At 37.7% G+C, this 17,808-nt stretch overlaps 1 protein-coding gene across 1 annotated transcript; it reads left to right on the top strand.

The window, feature by feature from the left end:
• The first annotated feature begins 219 nt into the window (after positions 1-219).
• On the top strand, positions 220-15,961 carry LOC140230452 (COP9 signalosome complex subunit 2-like). The gene is made up of 12 exons (XM_072310605.1): positions 220-390; positions 1,721-1,834; positions 2,542-2,619; positions 4,265-4,318; positions 4,977-5,138; positions 6,095-6,172; positions 6,755-6,929; positions 8,399-8,577; positions 10,129-10,279; positions 11,533-11,615; positions 12,584-12,642; positions 13,654-15,961. Exons 1-12 carry the CDS (start codon positions 334-336, stop codon positions 13,796-13,798), a joined length of 1,335 nt encoding a protein of 444 aa, XP_072166706.1. The 5' UTR covers positions 220-333; the 3' UTR covers positions 13,799-15,961.
• Positions 15,962-17,808: the final 1,847 nt, after the last annotated feature.

Raw genomic sequence — 17,808 nt, 5'->3', positions numbered from 1 at the left:
GTTTGTACAGTTGAGTGTGATATTGTCGCAGATGGCGACAAATAAGTTGAATGACTTTGCTCACCGATTCGCCGCGCTGCAAAATGCTGCTGCTGCAATACATACATAGCAGTATACGTGGGTAGTGTACGTATGTGTGTACCAAACGTAAGGCGCCGCCGAAGGCTCTGTCGCTGCACTGATCACCGCAGCATCATAAAGCACAGAAAACTACTATCCACCAAGCAAGCTAGGCTCCCTACGTACAAAACAAGGGTGAAATAGGAACTGACTCGGGGTGAGGTAGCTGTGATTAGAAGTTGATTACCGTGTATATTACGTGAAACTGTCAAGATGTCTGACGGAGATGATGATTTCATGGCTGACAATGATAGCGATGACTACAATCTGGTGAGTTAGAATCGAATAACAGTACTTTTTAGCCATCTGCCCCACGTGGGAACATTATAGCCTACTCCAAATGAAACGGCTCGCACACACAGCACACTGTCAGTGACAGAGGCTCAGAAAGAAGTTGAAATAATATCTAGTATGTTTTGGAATGTCTCATCCAGCTTCCCGATTCATTAATGTGCCGTGCCTAGGAAATTTTCGAGTAGGGTGTGTAGGCCTATTCTAGATTCCCCCTACAAGAACATCTTTCCTGTACTTGAAGTTGGTGAAATGGTGGGCCTGGGGGAGGGATGGTGCAAAACCTGCATGTTGCGTTAGAAACCTTGACAGTTTGACTTCGCAAGGTCTACCTGTTATGTCTACAACAATGTAACGTTAGCACAAATAATTTTTCGTGCTCGGCTGGGTAAGATGAATTTTGCATGTTTTTAATTCCACTGAATCAAGACATGCATTTCAATAATGGAACATAGCGTCATAGGGCCTAACGGTTACAGCAAGTAGGTTCTATCCCACAATGGGCCACATGCTGAAATATTTGTGTGCTTTATTTTCAAGCTGGTTTCTTGTGCAAAATTTGCACTTTTGCAGTAGGGTCTAAGCATTCAGAATTCTAGTTGTTTTATTCACATCTAATCATTAATTTATGTGTCACATCCGTTATTGCTTGATATGATTGACTTGAATACAATTCATAGACAATTTAATGGATACTTTGGACCAGTGATATCCATCTCGTTATACTTATAGTGTCAGGGTAAGCCTTTAAGCTGGTTTGCCATTATCATATGTTTTAGGTAAATCAATTAAATCCTTGTATTTGGGGATTGTAACAATACAATACATTTCCCAATGAAATAGATTTACATTGATTGCATAGAAATTCATTGATTGCAAATTCATTGATTGCATAGAAATTCCATTAGAATGTAGCACTAACTAATTCACTGAAGTAGTTACAAGCAATAGTTACATGTAGGGCCTAGCTGTTCTCCTAAGCTGTTCATGCAAACTAATGCTCATAATCCAAAAAACATGAGTTTGTCATCCAAGACAAATGAATTGGTATGGGAGTGTGAATATATACTTCACAAATGTACAGTTATACTGGTCTTTGTCCAATCACTCACTCACTTCATTATCTCCACACCTTAGTCAAGAACTTTTGGCAGCATTCAGACTAGTTCTAGTACTGATTGTTTCTCATTCTACAGTACATGCGATAAGATTGTTCAGTGCCTGATAGTATCTTTTCTTTTCATAAATTATCCAAATGTGTCAAGAAAGAGGGGAACAATTGTTGACTTTCATTGTTGATTATTGACAGGAGTACTCTGAGGACACAAACTCTGAGCCAGATGTGGATCTCGAGAACCAGTACTACAACTCCAAGGCACTGAAAGAAGAGGACCCCAAGACAGCACTAGAAAGTTTTCAAAAGGTGAGAGCAGATCGCATTTTGTATCATGTCTTCATCATCATTATCATCTGTCTTTACCATGCCAGGAGAGCAGGCTTAAAGATCTCTCGTGTGTTGATGCACATGATATTGGTTGTTTTCTTCTTGTCTGTATATTAAATGCCACCCTGTTTACAGTATTATGGATACTAGCTTATTTTCTATATATTCAGCTTTCAATAGTTCAATAGTTTATTTATTTCCATCAAAAAAAAAAAAAGTGATTCAAAGTGGTACATATAATATGTCAATTTGACTTTCATCCAACTGATAAGGACAGTCTATTGAACACAATATAAAACATATGCACAAATGATATTATAACAAATTAAAACAAAAACGGTGTTATGTACAATGTATATCTTTCCAACAAAACTGTTCCTGACCACAAGTGTGTTTGCCCAAGGTTTGCCTGAGGCTTGCCTGGCATAGCAACAACCAATGCTCGCAAAGTGCATTCCAACTATTGAAATTTATAGAGTGTACATGTACATTGTACTGAGATGACATAGCATGTTACTGAGTCCATGAAGGAAGCATTATGTGTAAGTGTGATACATAACCTGTTGTATCAGAAAAAAAAAAAACCAACAAAAACCCACAAGTCAAGCTTTGTGGCAAGTAGAGCAAAGCAGAGCTATTCACAGATTGGTTGAATGCATTTTCACCAAATTTGTTCGCAAATGCAGGTTTTAGAACTGGAAGATGAAAAAGGAGACTGGGGTTTCAAGGCTCTCAAGCAGATGATCAAAATCAACTTTCAACTGGTGAGTTGGTTGGATTCCAATTACTGAGACTGATTCCAATTACTGAGACTGCTGCATCACATGATATATGAGAGATTTTAGCAACAACAAGCAAGCCTCATGGCACACATAATCTTTACTTCAATTGTGGGGGCACTGTGGGGGCACTGTGGTATAGTGGATAAGACTCGCGACTCCCGATCGGAGGACCCGAGTTCGAATCCCGCCCAGTGCTTACGTCCTTGGACAAGATGTTTTTACCCACTCTGTCCCTCTCGACCCAGGTGTATAAATGGGTACCTGGCAACGCTAGGGTAATAATGATAGCAGGGCCCTCTGGTAGAGCAGTGTTAACACTGAAGAGGGTATCCTGGGTGAATAAGACGTAATTATTATTATTATTATTATTATTATTATTATTATTATTATTATTATTATTATCATTATTATCATTATAATTGTGAAATTCAACATTTAATGAAGAATTAATTTGAAATTGTCACTTTTTGTGTATGTGAATGACTTTGAAGTCGGCTTGGTTCTTTTGTTCCTTTTTTTTTTTTTTAAATACAAATACAGCTTACATCAAATACATAATGTAAGTGGGGAGCATAGTACCAGGTGTATCATAAAATTAGGAACTGAGATAGTTCCATAAGTAGTCAAATTTGTGATTGGAAACCACAGCAGCGAAATAACAAAGTGAAAAATTATCCATTTTTAATAGTCTACATGTATGTTCAGTGATTTCCATTCCTGGAGACTGTACATTGCATAATTTGGGTATGAAAGGCAATACTTTGGTATGTCCTTGAGTTCACATAATATCAGTTAATCCAAGATATTTCTACAAATAAATCACTGCAAAGATATATGGTGTATACAGTTCAACATACTATGTAAACATGATACACAGCCTTGCTGGAAAAAAGAAGAAGAGTTTTCTATGTTTTTTGCATTATTCTGAGTGTTACTCAAGACACTTCATTTTTAAGAAAAATCATTGTAATGCATATTGAATTTTTGCAAAACATTTGTGTCACGTCAGTCATTCTATAAATGTGTAGAATTATGTACTATATATATGCCATATACATTGTATCGTGCAAATGTAGACTTAGATGTAGACAGTTTTGTGATTGGTTTAAATTGTGATCAAGATACACAGTGATGGAATAAGAAATAAGTGTTTGTTTTCCATTTTCAAGGGAAAAAAATTGATCAATTTCTAACCGCTCAAACCAGTATGCTTCTGTGAGAGGAGACCATATTTTTGTATGTTGTGCATTGTATGTTTGTCGCTGTGTGAAATTTGCAGTACCCTAAAAACACTGAAATGTATGATCTATCAGCGATATGTTACTCCCTTCGAAGTGTCATTCATTGTTTAATTTGTTCCTCACTGAGCATTGTGGTCTGAAATAGCCTGGCATGTACCATCAGTACTGGAGTAAATCATTATCACATATTGTACCTGTCATACTGATATTTGTATCAAGTACTTTGTGATTCCTATTTCACTTTCATGGATTTCACCAATCAAATGTCATGTACATCAAGTGCATGTACATGTTAAAGCTATAAAAGGTCAGTGGGAAATATGAAAATAGCCAAAATACACCTCAACATATGTCTGTCTTTTTTTTTTTTCATTGTCTCTTTTCAGGGAAACTATGATGAAATGATGACAAAGTACAAGTTATTATTAACATACATTAAGGTGAGTACAGTAAACTGCAGTATTATTATGTCATTTACCAAGGTCACTTTTTCAGTGCTGCATGTACGTGCATGTTTTAGATGGCACCAATCATATTTTAGTCATTAGTGATGATCTGTGATTGTAATTATGACTGTAATATAATAATTCAATGTGGATGCAGCCTTCACTTCCCAGCTGTGAACTCGCTCATATGATCTAGATGTTTGGCAGAACACAAATGATGTGATTATTGCAGTGAGGTACAGTTTAAAGCTAAAGCAAATGAATGTATCAAACAGTAAGTTGAATTTTTCGTTTTCATAGAAAAAAAAAGAAAGATATACCGTGATAAAAGCAGATTGCAATGGGACAAATTGTAGAAAGAGGATTAATGTTGAAGTGGTATAGAATATGTTGCAGGGGAGTGCTATAATTGCTGTGAAATCCTTTATCCATACTGTACAGAGAGTATTGTGAAGAAACTTGATTTTATATGCCATACATTTTGTGACCATAAGATTGCTTAAAGTGCTACTCCAGTATTGATATCGTGTTAGAGGAATTTATACTGTTGCTGAGATCATGGCATATTCACATCACCCCTTCCTGAATTAGTTCGTTAGCAGACTGTTACAATTTTTTTGTTTCTGTTTTCTTGTATGTTTGACACATGCAGAGTGCCGTTACAAGAAACTACTCAGAGAAGTCAATCAACAGCATCCTAGACTACATCTCTACTTCCAAAAACATGGCTCTCCTTCAAGAGTTCTACGAGACGACGCTGATGGCGCTCAAAGACGCCAAGAACGACAGGCTGTGGTTCAAGACAAACACAAAGGTAAGTGCAGCCCCTCTGATCTTTGATCCCCCAATTCCTTTAACCCCCAGTTCCTTAGACCCTAGATATTGCAATGGTTGCTTTCATCATGGTTCATGGCACTTTTTTCCCCCTCTCATTTTTATTTTGGATGCTTTCTGTTATGTTTTTCTTTGTTTGTTTTTGTTTTTTTAGCTGTGCATAGTTTGTCCTATGGTAAGTGGTGTTGACCTTCAAAACAGGCATGCACTGTCTCATTTTATGTCATTAGCTAGTAATGCGCTTTATATGTTCCTCTCCACCTCTGTATTGGCCACAACATCAGTGGCTAATAATATGTGCTGTACTTATCATTGTTTTTATTAGCTGGCTTGAAACATTCTTTTTTAGATTAATTTTGAAACAGCAAAAGATCAGTATCAATGAAAGACACTGAGAAAAAAAAGGTGATGAGTCTGGTCTTGAAATGAATGATTACCCATGCAATTTCCTATTTATTTGATGTCAGCATATGGAGTGTAGATAAGCCAGTGCTTATGATGCTTAAGGATGATGTGCATTGGCTGTGTTTCCAATAAAATGAATAATCAATCATTTAAGATTTTGTAGTGAATATATGAAAAAAAAAAATCCTGTTGTTTATGGGATCATTTGATTCCATTATTCATTCCAACAAAATGAGTATGTTAATGATGTACCTACAGTACTTAATGATTTTGTTAATGATGCACCCAATAATGATTTTGTTAATGATGTACCCAGTATCTATATGAACCTGGAAAAGAAGTAGCTGAGTTTGTCTCAAAGGAAAACAAAAATGGAAAATTATGTACCAGTAATTTGTTTTTCCAATTAAAGAATTGCTAATTTGCATTCAGATATCACAAATAACTCTATGTATGAGTGCCAATATTTCAAATCACTCATGCACACTTTTTGTTAATGTTACCTGTGTGTTTCTTTATCTCTCTTTTCAGCTTGGTAAACTGTACTATGACAGAGAAGAGTTCAATAAGTTGGCAAAGATCCTTAAACAGCTACATCAGTCATGTAAGGTAAGTGGAGATTTAATGAAATGTGAATTTACTACAGTACGATATCATGCAAAGTGCTGTAAGACTAAGGTAAAACTTATTGTACTTGTACATTGGGTGTGTTGTGTGTTGATTTCAATCTTTGAGAGGCCATTTTTTTTCTCTGAATAAGCTCAGAAATTATTACAAGTCCTAAAATAAGTATAAATGGGAGTGGTGCCCGGGGAGCCGAGGGTTGGGCCCAAATACCTAATATCAGGAGGATGTTGCGCATTGGCCTGCAGCAATCCCCAAATCTCAATTTTTGAAATAGATTGCCTAGTTTGCAGACTGCCATGAAGGCAAAGTGCAATGCTCATTTGAGTGCTCGACCTTTTCATATTTGCACTTTCATCTTCTTCTTGAAAACCAGAAGGTGGATTTTGACCAAACCACGAAGGCAAAGTGCTTTGCTCCGGTGAACGCTAGACCCGCAGGTCTCTTTTTATTACAAATATCACAAAGCAAGCTTTGTTCAGCAATTTTTAGTGTTTCTTTCTTCTGTGCTGAATTTTGTTTAAAAAAGTGTGAAGAGTGCACTTTTCATTGTTATTTCCTTTGCAGAATCAGGATGGCACAGACGACCTGAAGAAGGGCACGCAGTTATTAGAAATCTACGCCCTGGAGATCCAGATGTACACAGCACAGAAGAATAACAAGAAGCTGAAGGCGCTTTACGAGCAGTCGTTACAAATCAAGTCAGCAATACCTCATCCACTCATCATGGGTGTCATCAGAGGTCAGTGACATTAAGTGAAAGTGTCACGCTTCACCGTCACAGCCCCATTTGAAGTGGGAGTTATTTTTAGGTTTGCATGGTGGGGTCCAAGAAAGAATGCTCAAGCATCTGTTTAGGGACTGCTCATATTCTGTGAATGCTCTGAAACAGTTCGTACACCTGTACCATTGCTTGAAATTTGTTCGAACTTGCTTTATATATGTGACCGTGCACCACAAAACAAACAAAAAGTCGCACCCCTTGATTTTATGTGAGGACTTAAGAAAGGTGAAACAGGTCAACCGAGTCAGTTTTGAGTTATCCATATTTTCTGAAAGAGCTATTCTTCTTCTACATTATCCCTAAGTTTGGAATCATAAATTGAATGTGAAAGTGGGTTTTCAGCAGTTTTTCTACAACCCCTTTTTTGGTAAAGTAGTGTGATCAGGTATTTGTTAGAGGCCCCTTGTAATTTCTTGAAAATCCTTTGCACACTCTTCACTTTCAACTCTTATAACTTTCGAAAAGATAATGCTACTGCTTTGAAAGTTGAGATTTATTATGAACAGAATGTGTTAATTAAGCATGCTCAATTTCAGCTTAATCTGATAATCCCTTCATTGTTGTTGCTACAATGGTTTACATCAAGTTTTTTGTCCCATTCATGGCACGGGCAGCACGCCTTAGTAAAGATTAGGCACTTGAATAGACCCTGTACTTCACAGCCTCTTTTTTATCAGTTCAAACTTTTCCAGAGTGTACGCTTCCTTTCCAATATTTATGTAGGTTAGGAGAATCCATTTGAATCGAGTTATACATCATTTTAAAGCTTAGAGTCTGCTCTTTCAGAATCCGCCCTTAACTAAAAATCCATGTCTGGCGACTTTTTGTGTGTTTTGTGGTGCAGGGTCACATACGCACATACTTCAGCTTCCATTGATTAAAGAGAAAGAATTTGATAATTTCACTCCTGAATTGGCATGACCTGAGAGTATTGTAATATTTCACTTAAAGGAACAGGAGGAGAAAAGGAACAAGGACTTAGGGTGCCGAGGGAGTAATTTAGTTTTACACAACATTAGTGCATGGCACCTATTTTTTGCTCATGTGCAAAACATAACTTTACTCTAGCATCCAGTATTCCTTTATGACCTCATGCAGAAGCAACTTATTCCACACTTTGATACTGCAATGGTTTGAGAATATGCCATTATGAAACACAATGCAGAAGCACAGTGAGGGATGATTATTCAGTGTTATGACGGCCTTAATATTCTATATTTTCCCTGCAAATGCAGAAAATGCAATTCCTATACAATACTGCTTTAGTGTCATGGTACCGGGACTAAAGTCTTCCCTCCGAAGATGTTTTTCTGCCACTATGAAAGGTACTCACATTGCATTTCTAGGAATAACCGTATAGGGGAAATAACACCTGTCTTTTGTTTTTCTTTTATTTCTTGTTTTTTCCTGTCTGTCTGTACGTGTAGAGTGCGGTGGCAAGATGCATTTAAGGGAGTGTGAGTACGAAAAGGCGCACACAGACTTCTTCGAGGCCTTCAAGAACTACGACGAGTCTGGGAGCCCCAGGAGAACCACTTGTCTCAAGTATCTGGTCCTGGCAAACATGCTGATGAAGTCTGACATCAACCCCTTTGAGTCACAAGAGGTATGATAATTTCAAGCCTTTCTCTAATGTAGGGGGAAATCTGCATTAGCAAATGTCATTGTATATGTAGACATGTGTCGACGGCCCTGGTGCTGTTAGAGTCCGTAGAGTGGATGTCGAGGCAAAAATTTTGGCTAGTGTACATGTGGCTGTGTTCACCTAGAGAGTCTGCTTGCTCCCATTTTGTCGAAGACGTCAGCTACTTGGAGTGAAACAGTTTCATGAAATTGAAATTACTAACTCCTTACTTTCCACTCTCATGTGATAGATGCACCATAGTTTGCAGTTGAGCAAAAGAGGTTGCATAAAGTTTGAATTTATTTTGATACTCAGGGTGGGGGAAAGTCAGCCTTCCCTGTTTTTGTTTTTTTGTTTTTATTTTTTGGGTTTTTTTTGTTGTTTTTTGGGGGGTTGGTTTTGTTTTGTATTTGTGCTTTTTCTTCTTTCTTTCTTTTTTTTTTTGGGGGGGGGGGGGCTGGGGTCTATGTTATTTTTGAGAATGCAATCCAGTGATGCCTGGAGATTTGCTTACAAATGACCATGGTGAGCGCACAGGTGATTGATTTAAGATTGTTCTTCCCATTTACTGTAGGAAATCTAAAGTGATGAAAGAAATTTGTAGTTTTGTAGTGCTACGGGATCTATTCCCTAGGGTTGAATTGAATTGAATTGAATTTATTTTCCATTTCCATGTCAACATGAACAACATGAACAAGTACAAAGACATGATACATATCATTAACACACAAGTAAAAGTACAATTTACATAGACAATTGCAAAAAAAAAAAAAAAAAAAAAATAGAGACAATATGAATGGCAAATGGATGGATCTCCAGAAAGTAATAAAATAACTTATAACTTGAAGATCCAACAACAATCATATAAAGTATAAGTTGTCATTGACATGCATATCAAGAACATTGAGACATTTGTACATACGCACACATACACGCACACATATCACAATAACTCAGCCTGATTATATATAAAACAAAAACAACAACAACAACTAATTATCTGATATAAACTTTTGTAATAAATATTTTTTCAACTTTACTTTAAAATTTTTCACAGCACTGCATTGTTTTATATTTTCAGGTAACACATTCCATAATTCTGGTGCTCTGCATATGATATTAGAGTTTGTAAACGAGAACCTTCCGTATTGCACACGAAAATCATTTGCACTTCTGGTATTATAATTGTGAATTGACCTATTTTGCACAAACAAATTATCACTTCATCAAAGTATGTGCAGGCCTTTATGTGATGTGTTTGTTTTAACAAGTATTGTAAATTGTTGCGCCATTATGTAACATCCATGAATGTTCTTGATTGATAAAGTATAAAAAGATATAACGAAAGTTCACATCAAACCTGATAGTGTGAGTAAATATCATCTGGGATGATGTTGTCAATGGGCTTCATTTTTGGTTTATTCTTGTATTAATGTAAGGCAAATATGAGAAGAACATCCCATCCCCTAGATTCTTGTATTGAATGCAGTCCTTGAGGACATCACTAGAATTTGGTTTGTCTTGTTGCCATAGGCCAAGCCTTACAAAAACGACCCAGAGATCTTAGCCATGACCAACCTGGTGAGTGCCTACCAGAACAACGACATCAACGAGTTTGAGAAGATCCTCAAGAACAACCGGCGGAACATCATGGATGATCCCTTTATAAGAGAGCACATAGAAGGTACGTGCTGCACGGTTCTTTATCGCAAAAGCATCCTTTTGAAATGGTGCAGAGTTGTGATGTCAGGTGCTGTGTTATGGCTCCCAAGAATCTGTGAGTGCCAAGAGCAGATAGGATTATACGACACACATAGCCCTGACACACTGGTTACACTATTCCAAGATATCCACTGTGCTTTTGTGCAATGTGTAATAGCATTCTTGCAAGTCTGTGCATCAGGTTCCAATAACGTGTAATAAATAGGCTTGGGACGCGCTGTTATATGGAGAGATGTAAACACCTGGGGTGTTTGTCAGCAGCAGGGATGATGTGAGCATTTAGTATCCCAATTTCATACATTCGTTCCTGAGTCATTAAGTGCATTTTGATATTACCAGACATCATCAATGTGATGCTCTTTTATCAGCAAGCATGTTGACTAACATACTTTTTTTACATCCGCCAAGGGAGGAGGTTATGTTTTCGTTACCGTTGGTTTGTTAGTTAGTTAGTTAGTTTGTTTGTTTGTTTGTCCATGTGCAAAATAACTCAAAAAGTTGTGCACGGATTGAGATGAAACTTGCAGCAAAGGTTGAGAATGACACAAGGAACAAATGATTAAATGTTGGTAGTGATCCAAAAATTTTTATGGGTTTTATGAAGGATTTTCTATATTTTGCCACGTAGGTTGATGAACTTGGGAGTTCAAGGTGTGCATTTTGAAGTTTTCATGTGCGCACTAAAGTGCGTGCTCTACATGTAGTTTCTGCTAGGGCGAGGCGCGCCTTGCATCTGAGGGTTTATGACGTAACAAAGGCTTTTATATTGGGAAATCGGGCGATTTTCAGTAGGTGGAAATCACTGATCTCAATGGAAGAGCAAGATCATCGGTGGAAAGTAACTGCTTGGCGGAGGTCTGCGCTCTCGGAGTGCTTTTCTAGTTTTTTTTTTGGTTCAGTTGCTGTCAAACAAAGCTGTGTATGAAATGTCAGATTGTAGTGCCATGGCATTTTACTGTCAATGTCATCTGAAGCAAAACATTTCCCATGCTATCAACATGAAGAAATGTCTAAAAATGCAAGTGATTGAGCTTGTGACCTTGGTATGCCCAACAGACAAAGGGATCCTGGTTGATAGATTGAACTGAGAGAAAGATCTTTTGCAGTGATTATGGAAGACTCGTCATGTATTGTTGGTATTTTTTCCTCTCCTCCTTAATCTATGATGTGATTACTAATGTTGGATTTTTCTTGTATCATTGTCCACTCTGTCAGATCTGCTGAGGAACATTAGGACACAGGTGTTAATCAAGCTCATTAAGCCATACACGAGAATCCACATCCCTTTCATTTCTAGAGTAAGTACAGAAATGTTCATCGTGGTCCATGCTGCGTTGCTTCTCACTTTCCTATTTCACCATCATTCCTATATGTATGAATTTCCCACTTTTGTAGTGGTACGCGAGTCAGTCAAATGAGAATGTTACATGGGTAAGTCAAATACCAGTCAGCAATTACTGTATCAGCTGTTATTTTCGCGTACAGATATTTTTGTGATTGAACCGATCACAGACTTTTTCATGAGATGTTGTTTTTCTGAATTGACATCAAGGGCTAATGTAATGGGATCTGTTAGCCTAGGGCATGACAACGTTTACACGTGTTGTTAAATTCACGGACTAAAAGTGATATGTGAAATTTGTGAAAATTAAGCCCTCGCAAAAATAACAGCTTATACAGTACATGGGCATGATCGCATGATGGTGGACAATTTTTTGTGTGTGTGCCCCTGGGCAGAACAATACTGTATGTTATATCTCCCATTCTTGTAAAGAAATGACAAACAATAGTACAAATGTCTTTTGGGCAAAGAAAGACTTAGATTTTACAATCTTCAGAGTACCTCAAAACTGATGAAAAGGGAAGATAACCTCTGTTGTTAGGAATGAACACAATTTTCCTACCTGTGGGTATGGAGTGGAGGATTGTGAGGTTACAATTCCATGAATATTTAATATTCTTTATATGAAATTGTCTATGTGTTCCTTTCCCTAGCAATCTTCATCCATATGATATTTTTCATGAATTGTGAAAACACTTTTATCATAATTTGAATATTAGATTTTCTTTCAGAACATTGAACACTACTGTTGATAGGTGCATAAGTCAAATAAAACAATGAACAAGTACAAATGAGCTGCAGCTGTCTTGGAGTATAACATGTACCGTTTATTTCACCACTACAGTTGACTACAAATATGTATGAGTATTACATGATTGTAAATGCATTATTTCTATTTTTCCCATTTGTATATTATCATTTCAGGAACTTAACATAGATGTTGCTGAAGTTGAAAGCTTACTAGTGCAGTGTATATTAGACAAGTGAGTATGCATGACTCTGTACATGGGTTAAACTTAATGAAGGCAAGATAGTATTTCATTCTTTCTGAGAATTTAGAAATATAGGGTTGTTGTGTGACAGTCAACTTTCATTTAGCATTGTGTCATATAAGCATAGTGTATGCACTAATATCAGTGCTGCAAATTGTTGATTTGCCACAGATTAAAGGCATTATTTACCATTTCCAGGTGAAACAAAAAACCCAGCTTTAGTGCTTCAAAAACAGTTCTAAAATGTGAGTTAGGGATAGAAACAACCAATGTCAAAATTTGGATCAGTATAATCAATGTTAAGTATTGTTAAATGTGCAAAATGTGAACAATAGTTATTATAAAAATGTTTTTTATTAAACCGTCTGCAGTTATGGTTTATTGAGAAAAATAGTGATATCTCCTTATATTTTAGGCTTTATTGCAACATTTTTGTATGGTAGATTGTTTTGTGATACTACTGACTTACACATATGTATCAAATGTGATATCTCAAACATATTTTAAATCACTGCCCCCAGGGGTAAACAGTACCTTTAAATTTCTCAGATCTTTTGTTATATTATACCTAGTATTTCTGCAATTTCTTTTTAGATGCTGTGTCGGAGGATTAGCAATCCCTTAGTCCCCCATACATGTATTGAGATACCAGGAGAGAAAAATATTGTTATACATCTGTACCTTGCAGTTGCATCAGAGTGATCTGATATGAAAGCTCTGATTCATAGGTTCAGGCAAAAGTTTATTTCTGTGTAGTGTCCTATGGAAAATTATGCTGCTGTGTAGGGTTTCATGTCTTTGTCTTTCTTATATCAATGGAAAAAAGCAAACTTCATAAGGAATCTGCAGGACAACAAAAATACTTTTCTGTAACAATACCTGTTCACTAATCCTGTGTATTAAATGTGGTGAGGACTTAAAAGTTCTCTCAATATGCAGAGGCATTCCATTCCATCATATTTTCATATGCTCTGCCTCTTTGACTCCGATGCCACTCCACAGTACAATATGCGGTCGGATAGACCAGGTCAACCAGCTCTTGGAACTGGACCAGAAGTCAAAGGATGCAGCCCGCTACCACGCTCTCGACAGATGGACGATACAGCTGGCATCGCTACAACAGTCTGTGGGGAACAAGATGGCGTGAGGGGGCCCACGTCCATCCCCGTCTCTCTCTCTCTCTCTCTCTGTCTCCTTCCAAAGTTTGATTAGCCTGCCCTACCTGCCCCTCAAAGGAGTACTCGGCTTGAAAAAAAGAAAAAAAAGAAAGAAATACGAAGAAGGATTCAAGCAGGACATTATTCGGTGCACAGAGAGTTTTTAAGCATGTAGCCTGGATGACTTTGGGCATCATCCCAACTGCAAGGTGGTGGACAATGAGAAGGATAGAACACAGATGGGCTGTGTCATCTCTTCTCCTTTAGATGTCTCCTAGAGAATTTGCCTGCACGGAAAGGATGGTGTTGTGAATCAGGCTGAGGAAAAGACTTTAGTTATATGTGATGATATTGCTGTCTGCTGTTCTTTCGTATGCACAGAAGGAACATGTAATGAGATTTTTTTTTTCCTGCGATCAGATTCTCCCCTGGTTCACTGAAGAATTATACACACACAACTTCAGTTCTCTACTTCAGATAATGCAAGCCCCTGGGCCTTTCTACAAGCTTGAATCTCAATAGTAAATGAGTGATCCCCCTTTCCTCCTCTAAAACACACCACACATTTTTTACATGTCACTTTTAGAGGAAGCTAGCTATTAACAGCCTTACAAAACTAAACAACGAACTCAAGCTCCCTTGCTACATGGACAGCTCTCTGCAGTATTTTATAATATAAAATGTCACAGGGTAATTTGCAGTAAATTTAATGAGATGTACGTCAATGGTGGATGTAGTGTTGAAGAAAGCTAGCAGAGGAATATGCAAAACAGTGTGATTGCAATAGGCGATCATTCCAAACACAATTCCCACATATGCTTATGTATTGTGTGCAGTATGCTTCTAGCTATGACAAAAACCTGGAATACTGAGTGATTTGGAGAATAAATTCTGATCATGGATTTTTCCTTAGCTTCCAAGTATGAAATATTTGTAATCCCATAGCATATACTTTGCTTGAATCATATTGAACTATCTTATGGGCGTGCGATTAGGCTTACATAGACGATATCTCCCACAGGGGGAAGCAATGTGGTGCTGAGTTGTGAATCCAGTGAATTGACAGATGGCAGCATGGAATTGCAGCTTCACAGGTTGCCGCACTCGACAGGTATGCCGGTATGAGCCAGTGCTGTGTAATAGTGGGGCCCTGTTGCACGACGAGGAGTGGCAATAGACAATTTGAAACTTTGAGAGGAACTTGGTTGAAAACTCATTTGGAATGAACCTACTTGGAGAAGTGAGTATGTGAGTCTAAAGTCATAGGCAAGAGTGAATTGTTCATGCTGTAGTATTCTACCCTTTCATCATTAGCCATACGAAGCTGGGTGGCAACACTTTATTGCACAGACAATTATTTTTATTCCTATCTCATTAGGACTGAGGACACATCTCAACAGAAATTATGTGCCTATTAGTTGCAAAGCTACGTCGTTTCAACACATGGTTGCAGTGTGACATTGAAACAATCAATTTGAAACTTTATATCTCATATAGGTTGAAAGATTTGTGAAGCAGTAGTAGGAAAAACAAAGTGGAAAATCCAGGAATACATTTGTTAGTTGCCAAAGCAAGGAAGTACTTTGTTCTGTAATTGAGGAATGGGTATTTCGCTGCCACTTGTCCTTCGATTTTGTTTTGCTTGTATTTTTGTCGTCTTCATTAATTTTTGTATGTTCTTATTCTGAGGAACATTTGCCTTCTTTGGTAGATCTTGTAAAGCATCTCTGAAACATCTAATTGACAACCATACATTTTTGTGCGAGGGGGTATTTGATGTCGTAAAAGTAGGAGCCATATTGTAGCTCACTACCTGCGGCCTTAGTGGCAGAAAGGGAAAATATCTCTATTCACCCCCGCCACCCTTTTATCAGTCGGCAGTCAATGAAATGATACAAATCTATCAGATAACTGTCACTTTGTAACTGCAAGTATAATAAGCTCACTTCCTGAGTAATCATCAGTGATTTGAGAAGCCCAAAGCTGTGCTAGATCCCACCCCAGTGATTTTTAAGTGGGGACTAACAGTATCTCCTTACATCGCATCTTCCTCGAGTGCAAGAACTTCATATATTTTTGTCTTAAGGACCAAGTAGTGTGGGGATACCATGGAGTGGGGAGGCTGGCCCAGCTTGGATACATCTGAGAATCCTTTTAACGATTTGTGTACAGCTTTATCACCGATCTCTGTGTAAGTACTCGCACAGCTGAAAACTCTTAAATAGAGTTGGCTGTTACTGATGAGCGTACAATTTGATGCACATATTTGATAACCGATGCACAAGGTTTTTGAGGTGTTCTCAAAACATTCTTGAAAAGTACCAACTTCTTGTGTCAGGAATATCAAGTCTCCAGCAATATTCGTAGTCCTTTATTCTGAAGTTGAATGTTCGAGACATATTTACATATGCAGCTTGCCCTCTTTCCTAAAAGAGTAGCTCAGCTTGTGCCAAGAGAGTCATGTTTAAGGTGCCCCTTCCCTTCTTTGACTATTGGGGGTGAAACTTTCATTATGAATTGCACAGGTTACTCACATGTGACCGTTTAGGCTCAATATCATACATAATACAGATGCTTCATATTCATTTTCATGTGAAATCAAGCAGAATTCACTCTCACGTGGATAGATGATCTGTGTAGGTACAGTGCTTTATGAAAGATCATAAAAAGTACAGTGACAATGATCACAACGAAATACATGGAAACTCTTGCTATGAGGTGCAGCTTTTAAAGAGATGAATTCAGTGGTCCCAATTTTCCATTACTGCATTTAACTGGTCTCTTTTTTTATATATATATAGAATGTTTACGCTGAGGTACTGGCTATAGCAAGGTAAAATTGGCGGTCCAGGCAATCTTGTTATTAGAGGGTTTCCCTGTACATTGTTGCCATGACATTTTGTGAATGACTAATAAGTAAGGCCACACCCTATAACTCACGCATTGCAATTATTCACAGAGAGGAGAGGAGGACTCACAAAGTTTAATGTGCCATGCACTCGCTGCATTTCATGCAGATTGTACAAATTCTGTGTCGACAAAAATATGTTTTTTTTTGATACATCATAACATGAAACGTGTGTGATTAGACTGCATCAGATCATTTTTCCAGCACATATTTAGTTGGCCACATTTCTGGTTGAAGGAAGCTAGTACAGTCAGACCGCAACGCTGCTGTTAATGAGCTCAAATCAAAAATTTATCGTACGCGCAGGTTTTTGCGCATGTCCTTCTCAGCACCCGAGATTTTGCGAGATAATTCAGAGACAAAGTGCATGGTCTACGAGATTCACTTATTGGCGACATGAAGATCTACTATCCGTGACTAATTGACATGGTTTGTGAATATTTGAAATAAATCACACCTTTTAACGCTTACATTATACAAAATGAGCTTATGATATCATTATTCATATCTCTGCATTATATCGATATTTTCCAAACGACCCTGAGACAAATTAGAACAAGGCTTTCTATTTATTGCCAACCCGACCCGTTCATAGGTTGAATCACCACATGAATGATAGTCAACGTTTTAGATATACCTGTTATAATAGCACACTAAGAACTGAATTGGTCCCTCGCTTAGAAAACAATAAAAATTGCAAGTCTCGTCGAGTAAAAATCATAGTGTGGCAATTTGAGATACATGCGCTCCCAGGGAATCATTAGATAAATTACTCAGCGATGTATACAGTGGATTAATAAGGAATAATTATTCTAATATCAAAAAGAGAGCCCCAAAGAACTCATGTGTGCAAACACAGTGCTAGATCTTTTATTATTGATTTGTATGCTACTTATTAATGCACTCTGCTCTTATATAGTTGTGAAAAAAGTTCAAGCCGAAGTTGAGCTGTCGATCAGAGTGGAGTGTTGTTCTTTTTGTTTACGTGGAGATCTTACACCAGCTGCAGTTGCCTGAACCTGAGCGCGTATACACACATTGTGCGCGCGCGCACACACACACACCATATAGGGTCCTACACTGTCATCTACA

This window comes from Diadema setosum, chromosome 7 (genome assembly GCF_964275005.1).
Source record: "Diadema setosum chromosome 7, eeDiaSeto1, whole genome shotgun sequence".
Taxonomy (NCBI): domain Eukaryota; kingdom Metazoa; phylum Echinodermata; class Echinoidea; order Diadematoida; family Diadematidae; genus Diadema; species Diadema setosum.
The sequence above is the reverse complement of the archived record's forward strand: the minus strand, read 5'-3'. Positions and strand labels throughout refer to the sequence as shown.

What these genes read in the sequence shown, in the direction of transcription:
- LOC140230452 (XM_072310605.1), top strand. Translation starts at nt 334, where the DNA reads ATGTCTGACGGAGATGATGATTTCATGGCTGACAATGATAGCGATGAC. An exon ending in ATAGCGATGACTACAATCTG is followed by an intron (nt 391 to 1,720) that starts GTGAGTTAGAAT and finishes GATTATTGACAG; the next exon opens with GAGTACTCTGAGGACACAAA. An exon ending in GTGCAGTGTATATTAGACAA is followed by an intron (nt 12,643 to 13,653) that starts GTGAGTATGCAT and finishes GCCACTCCACAG; the next exon opens with TACAATATGCGGTCGGATAG.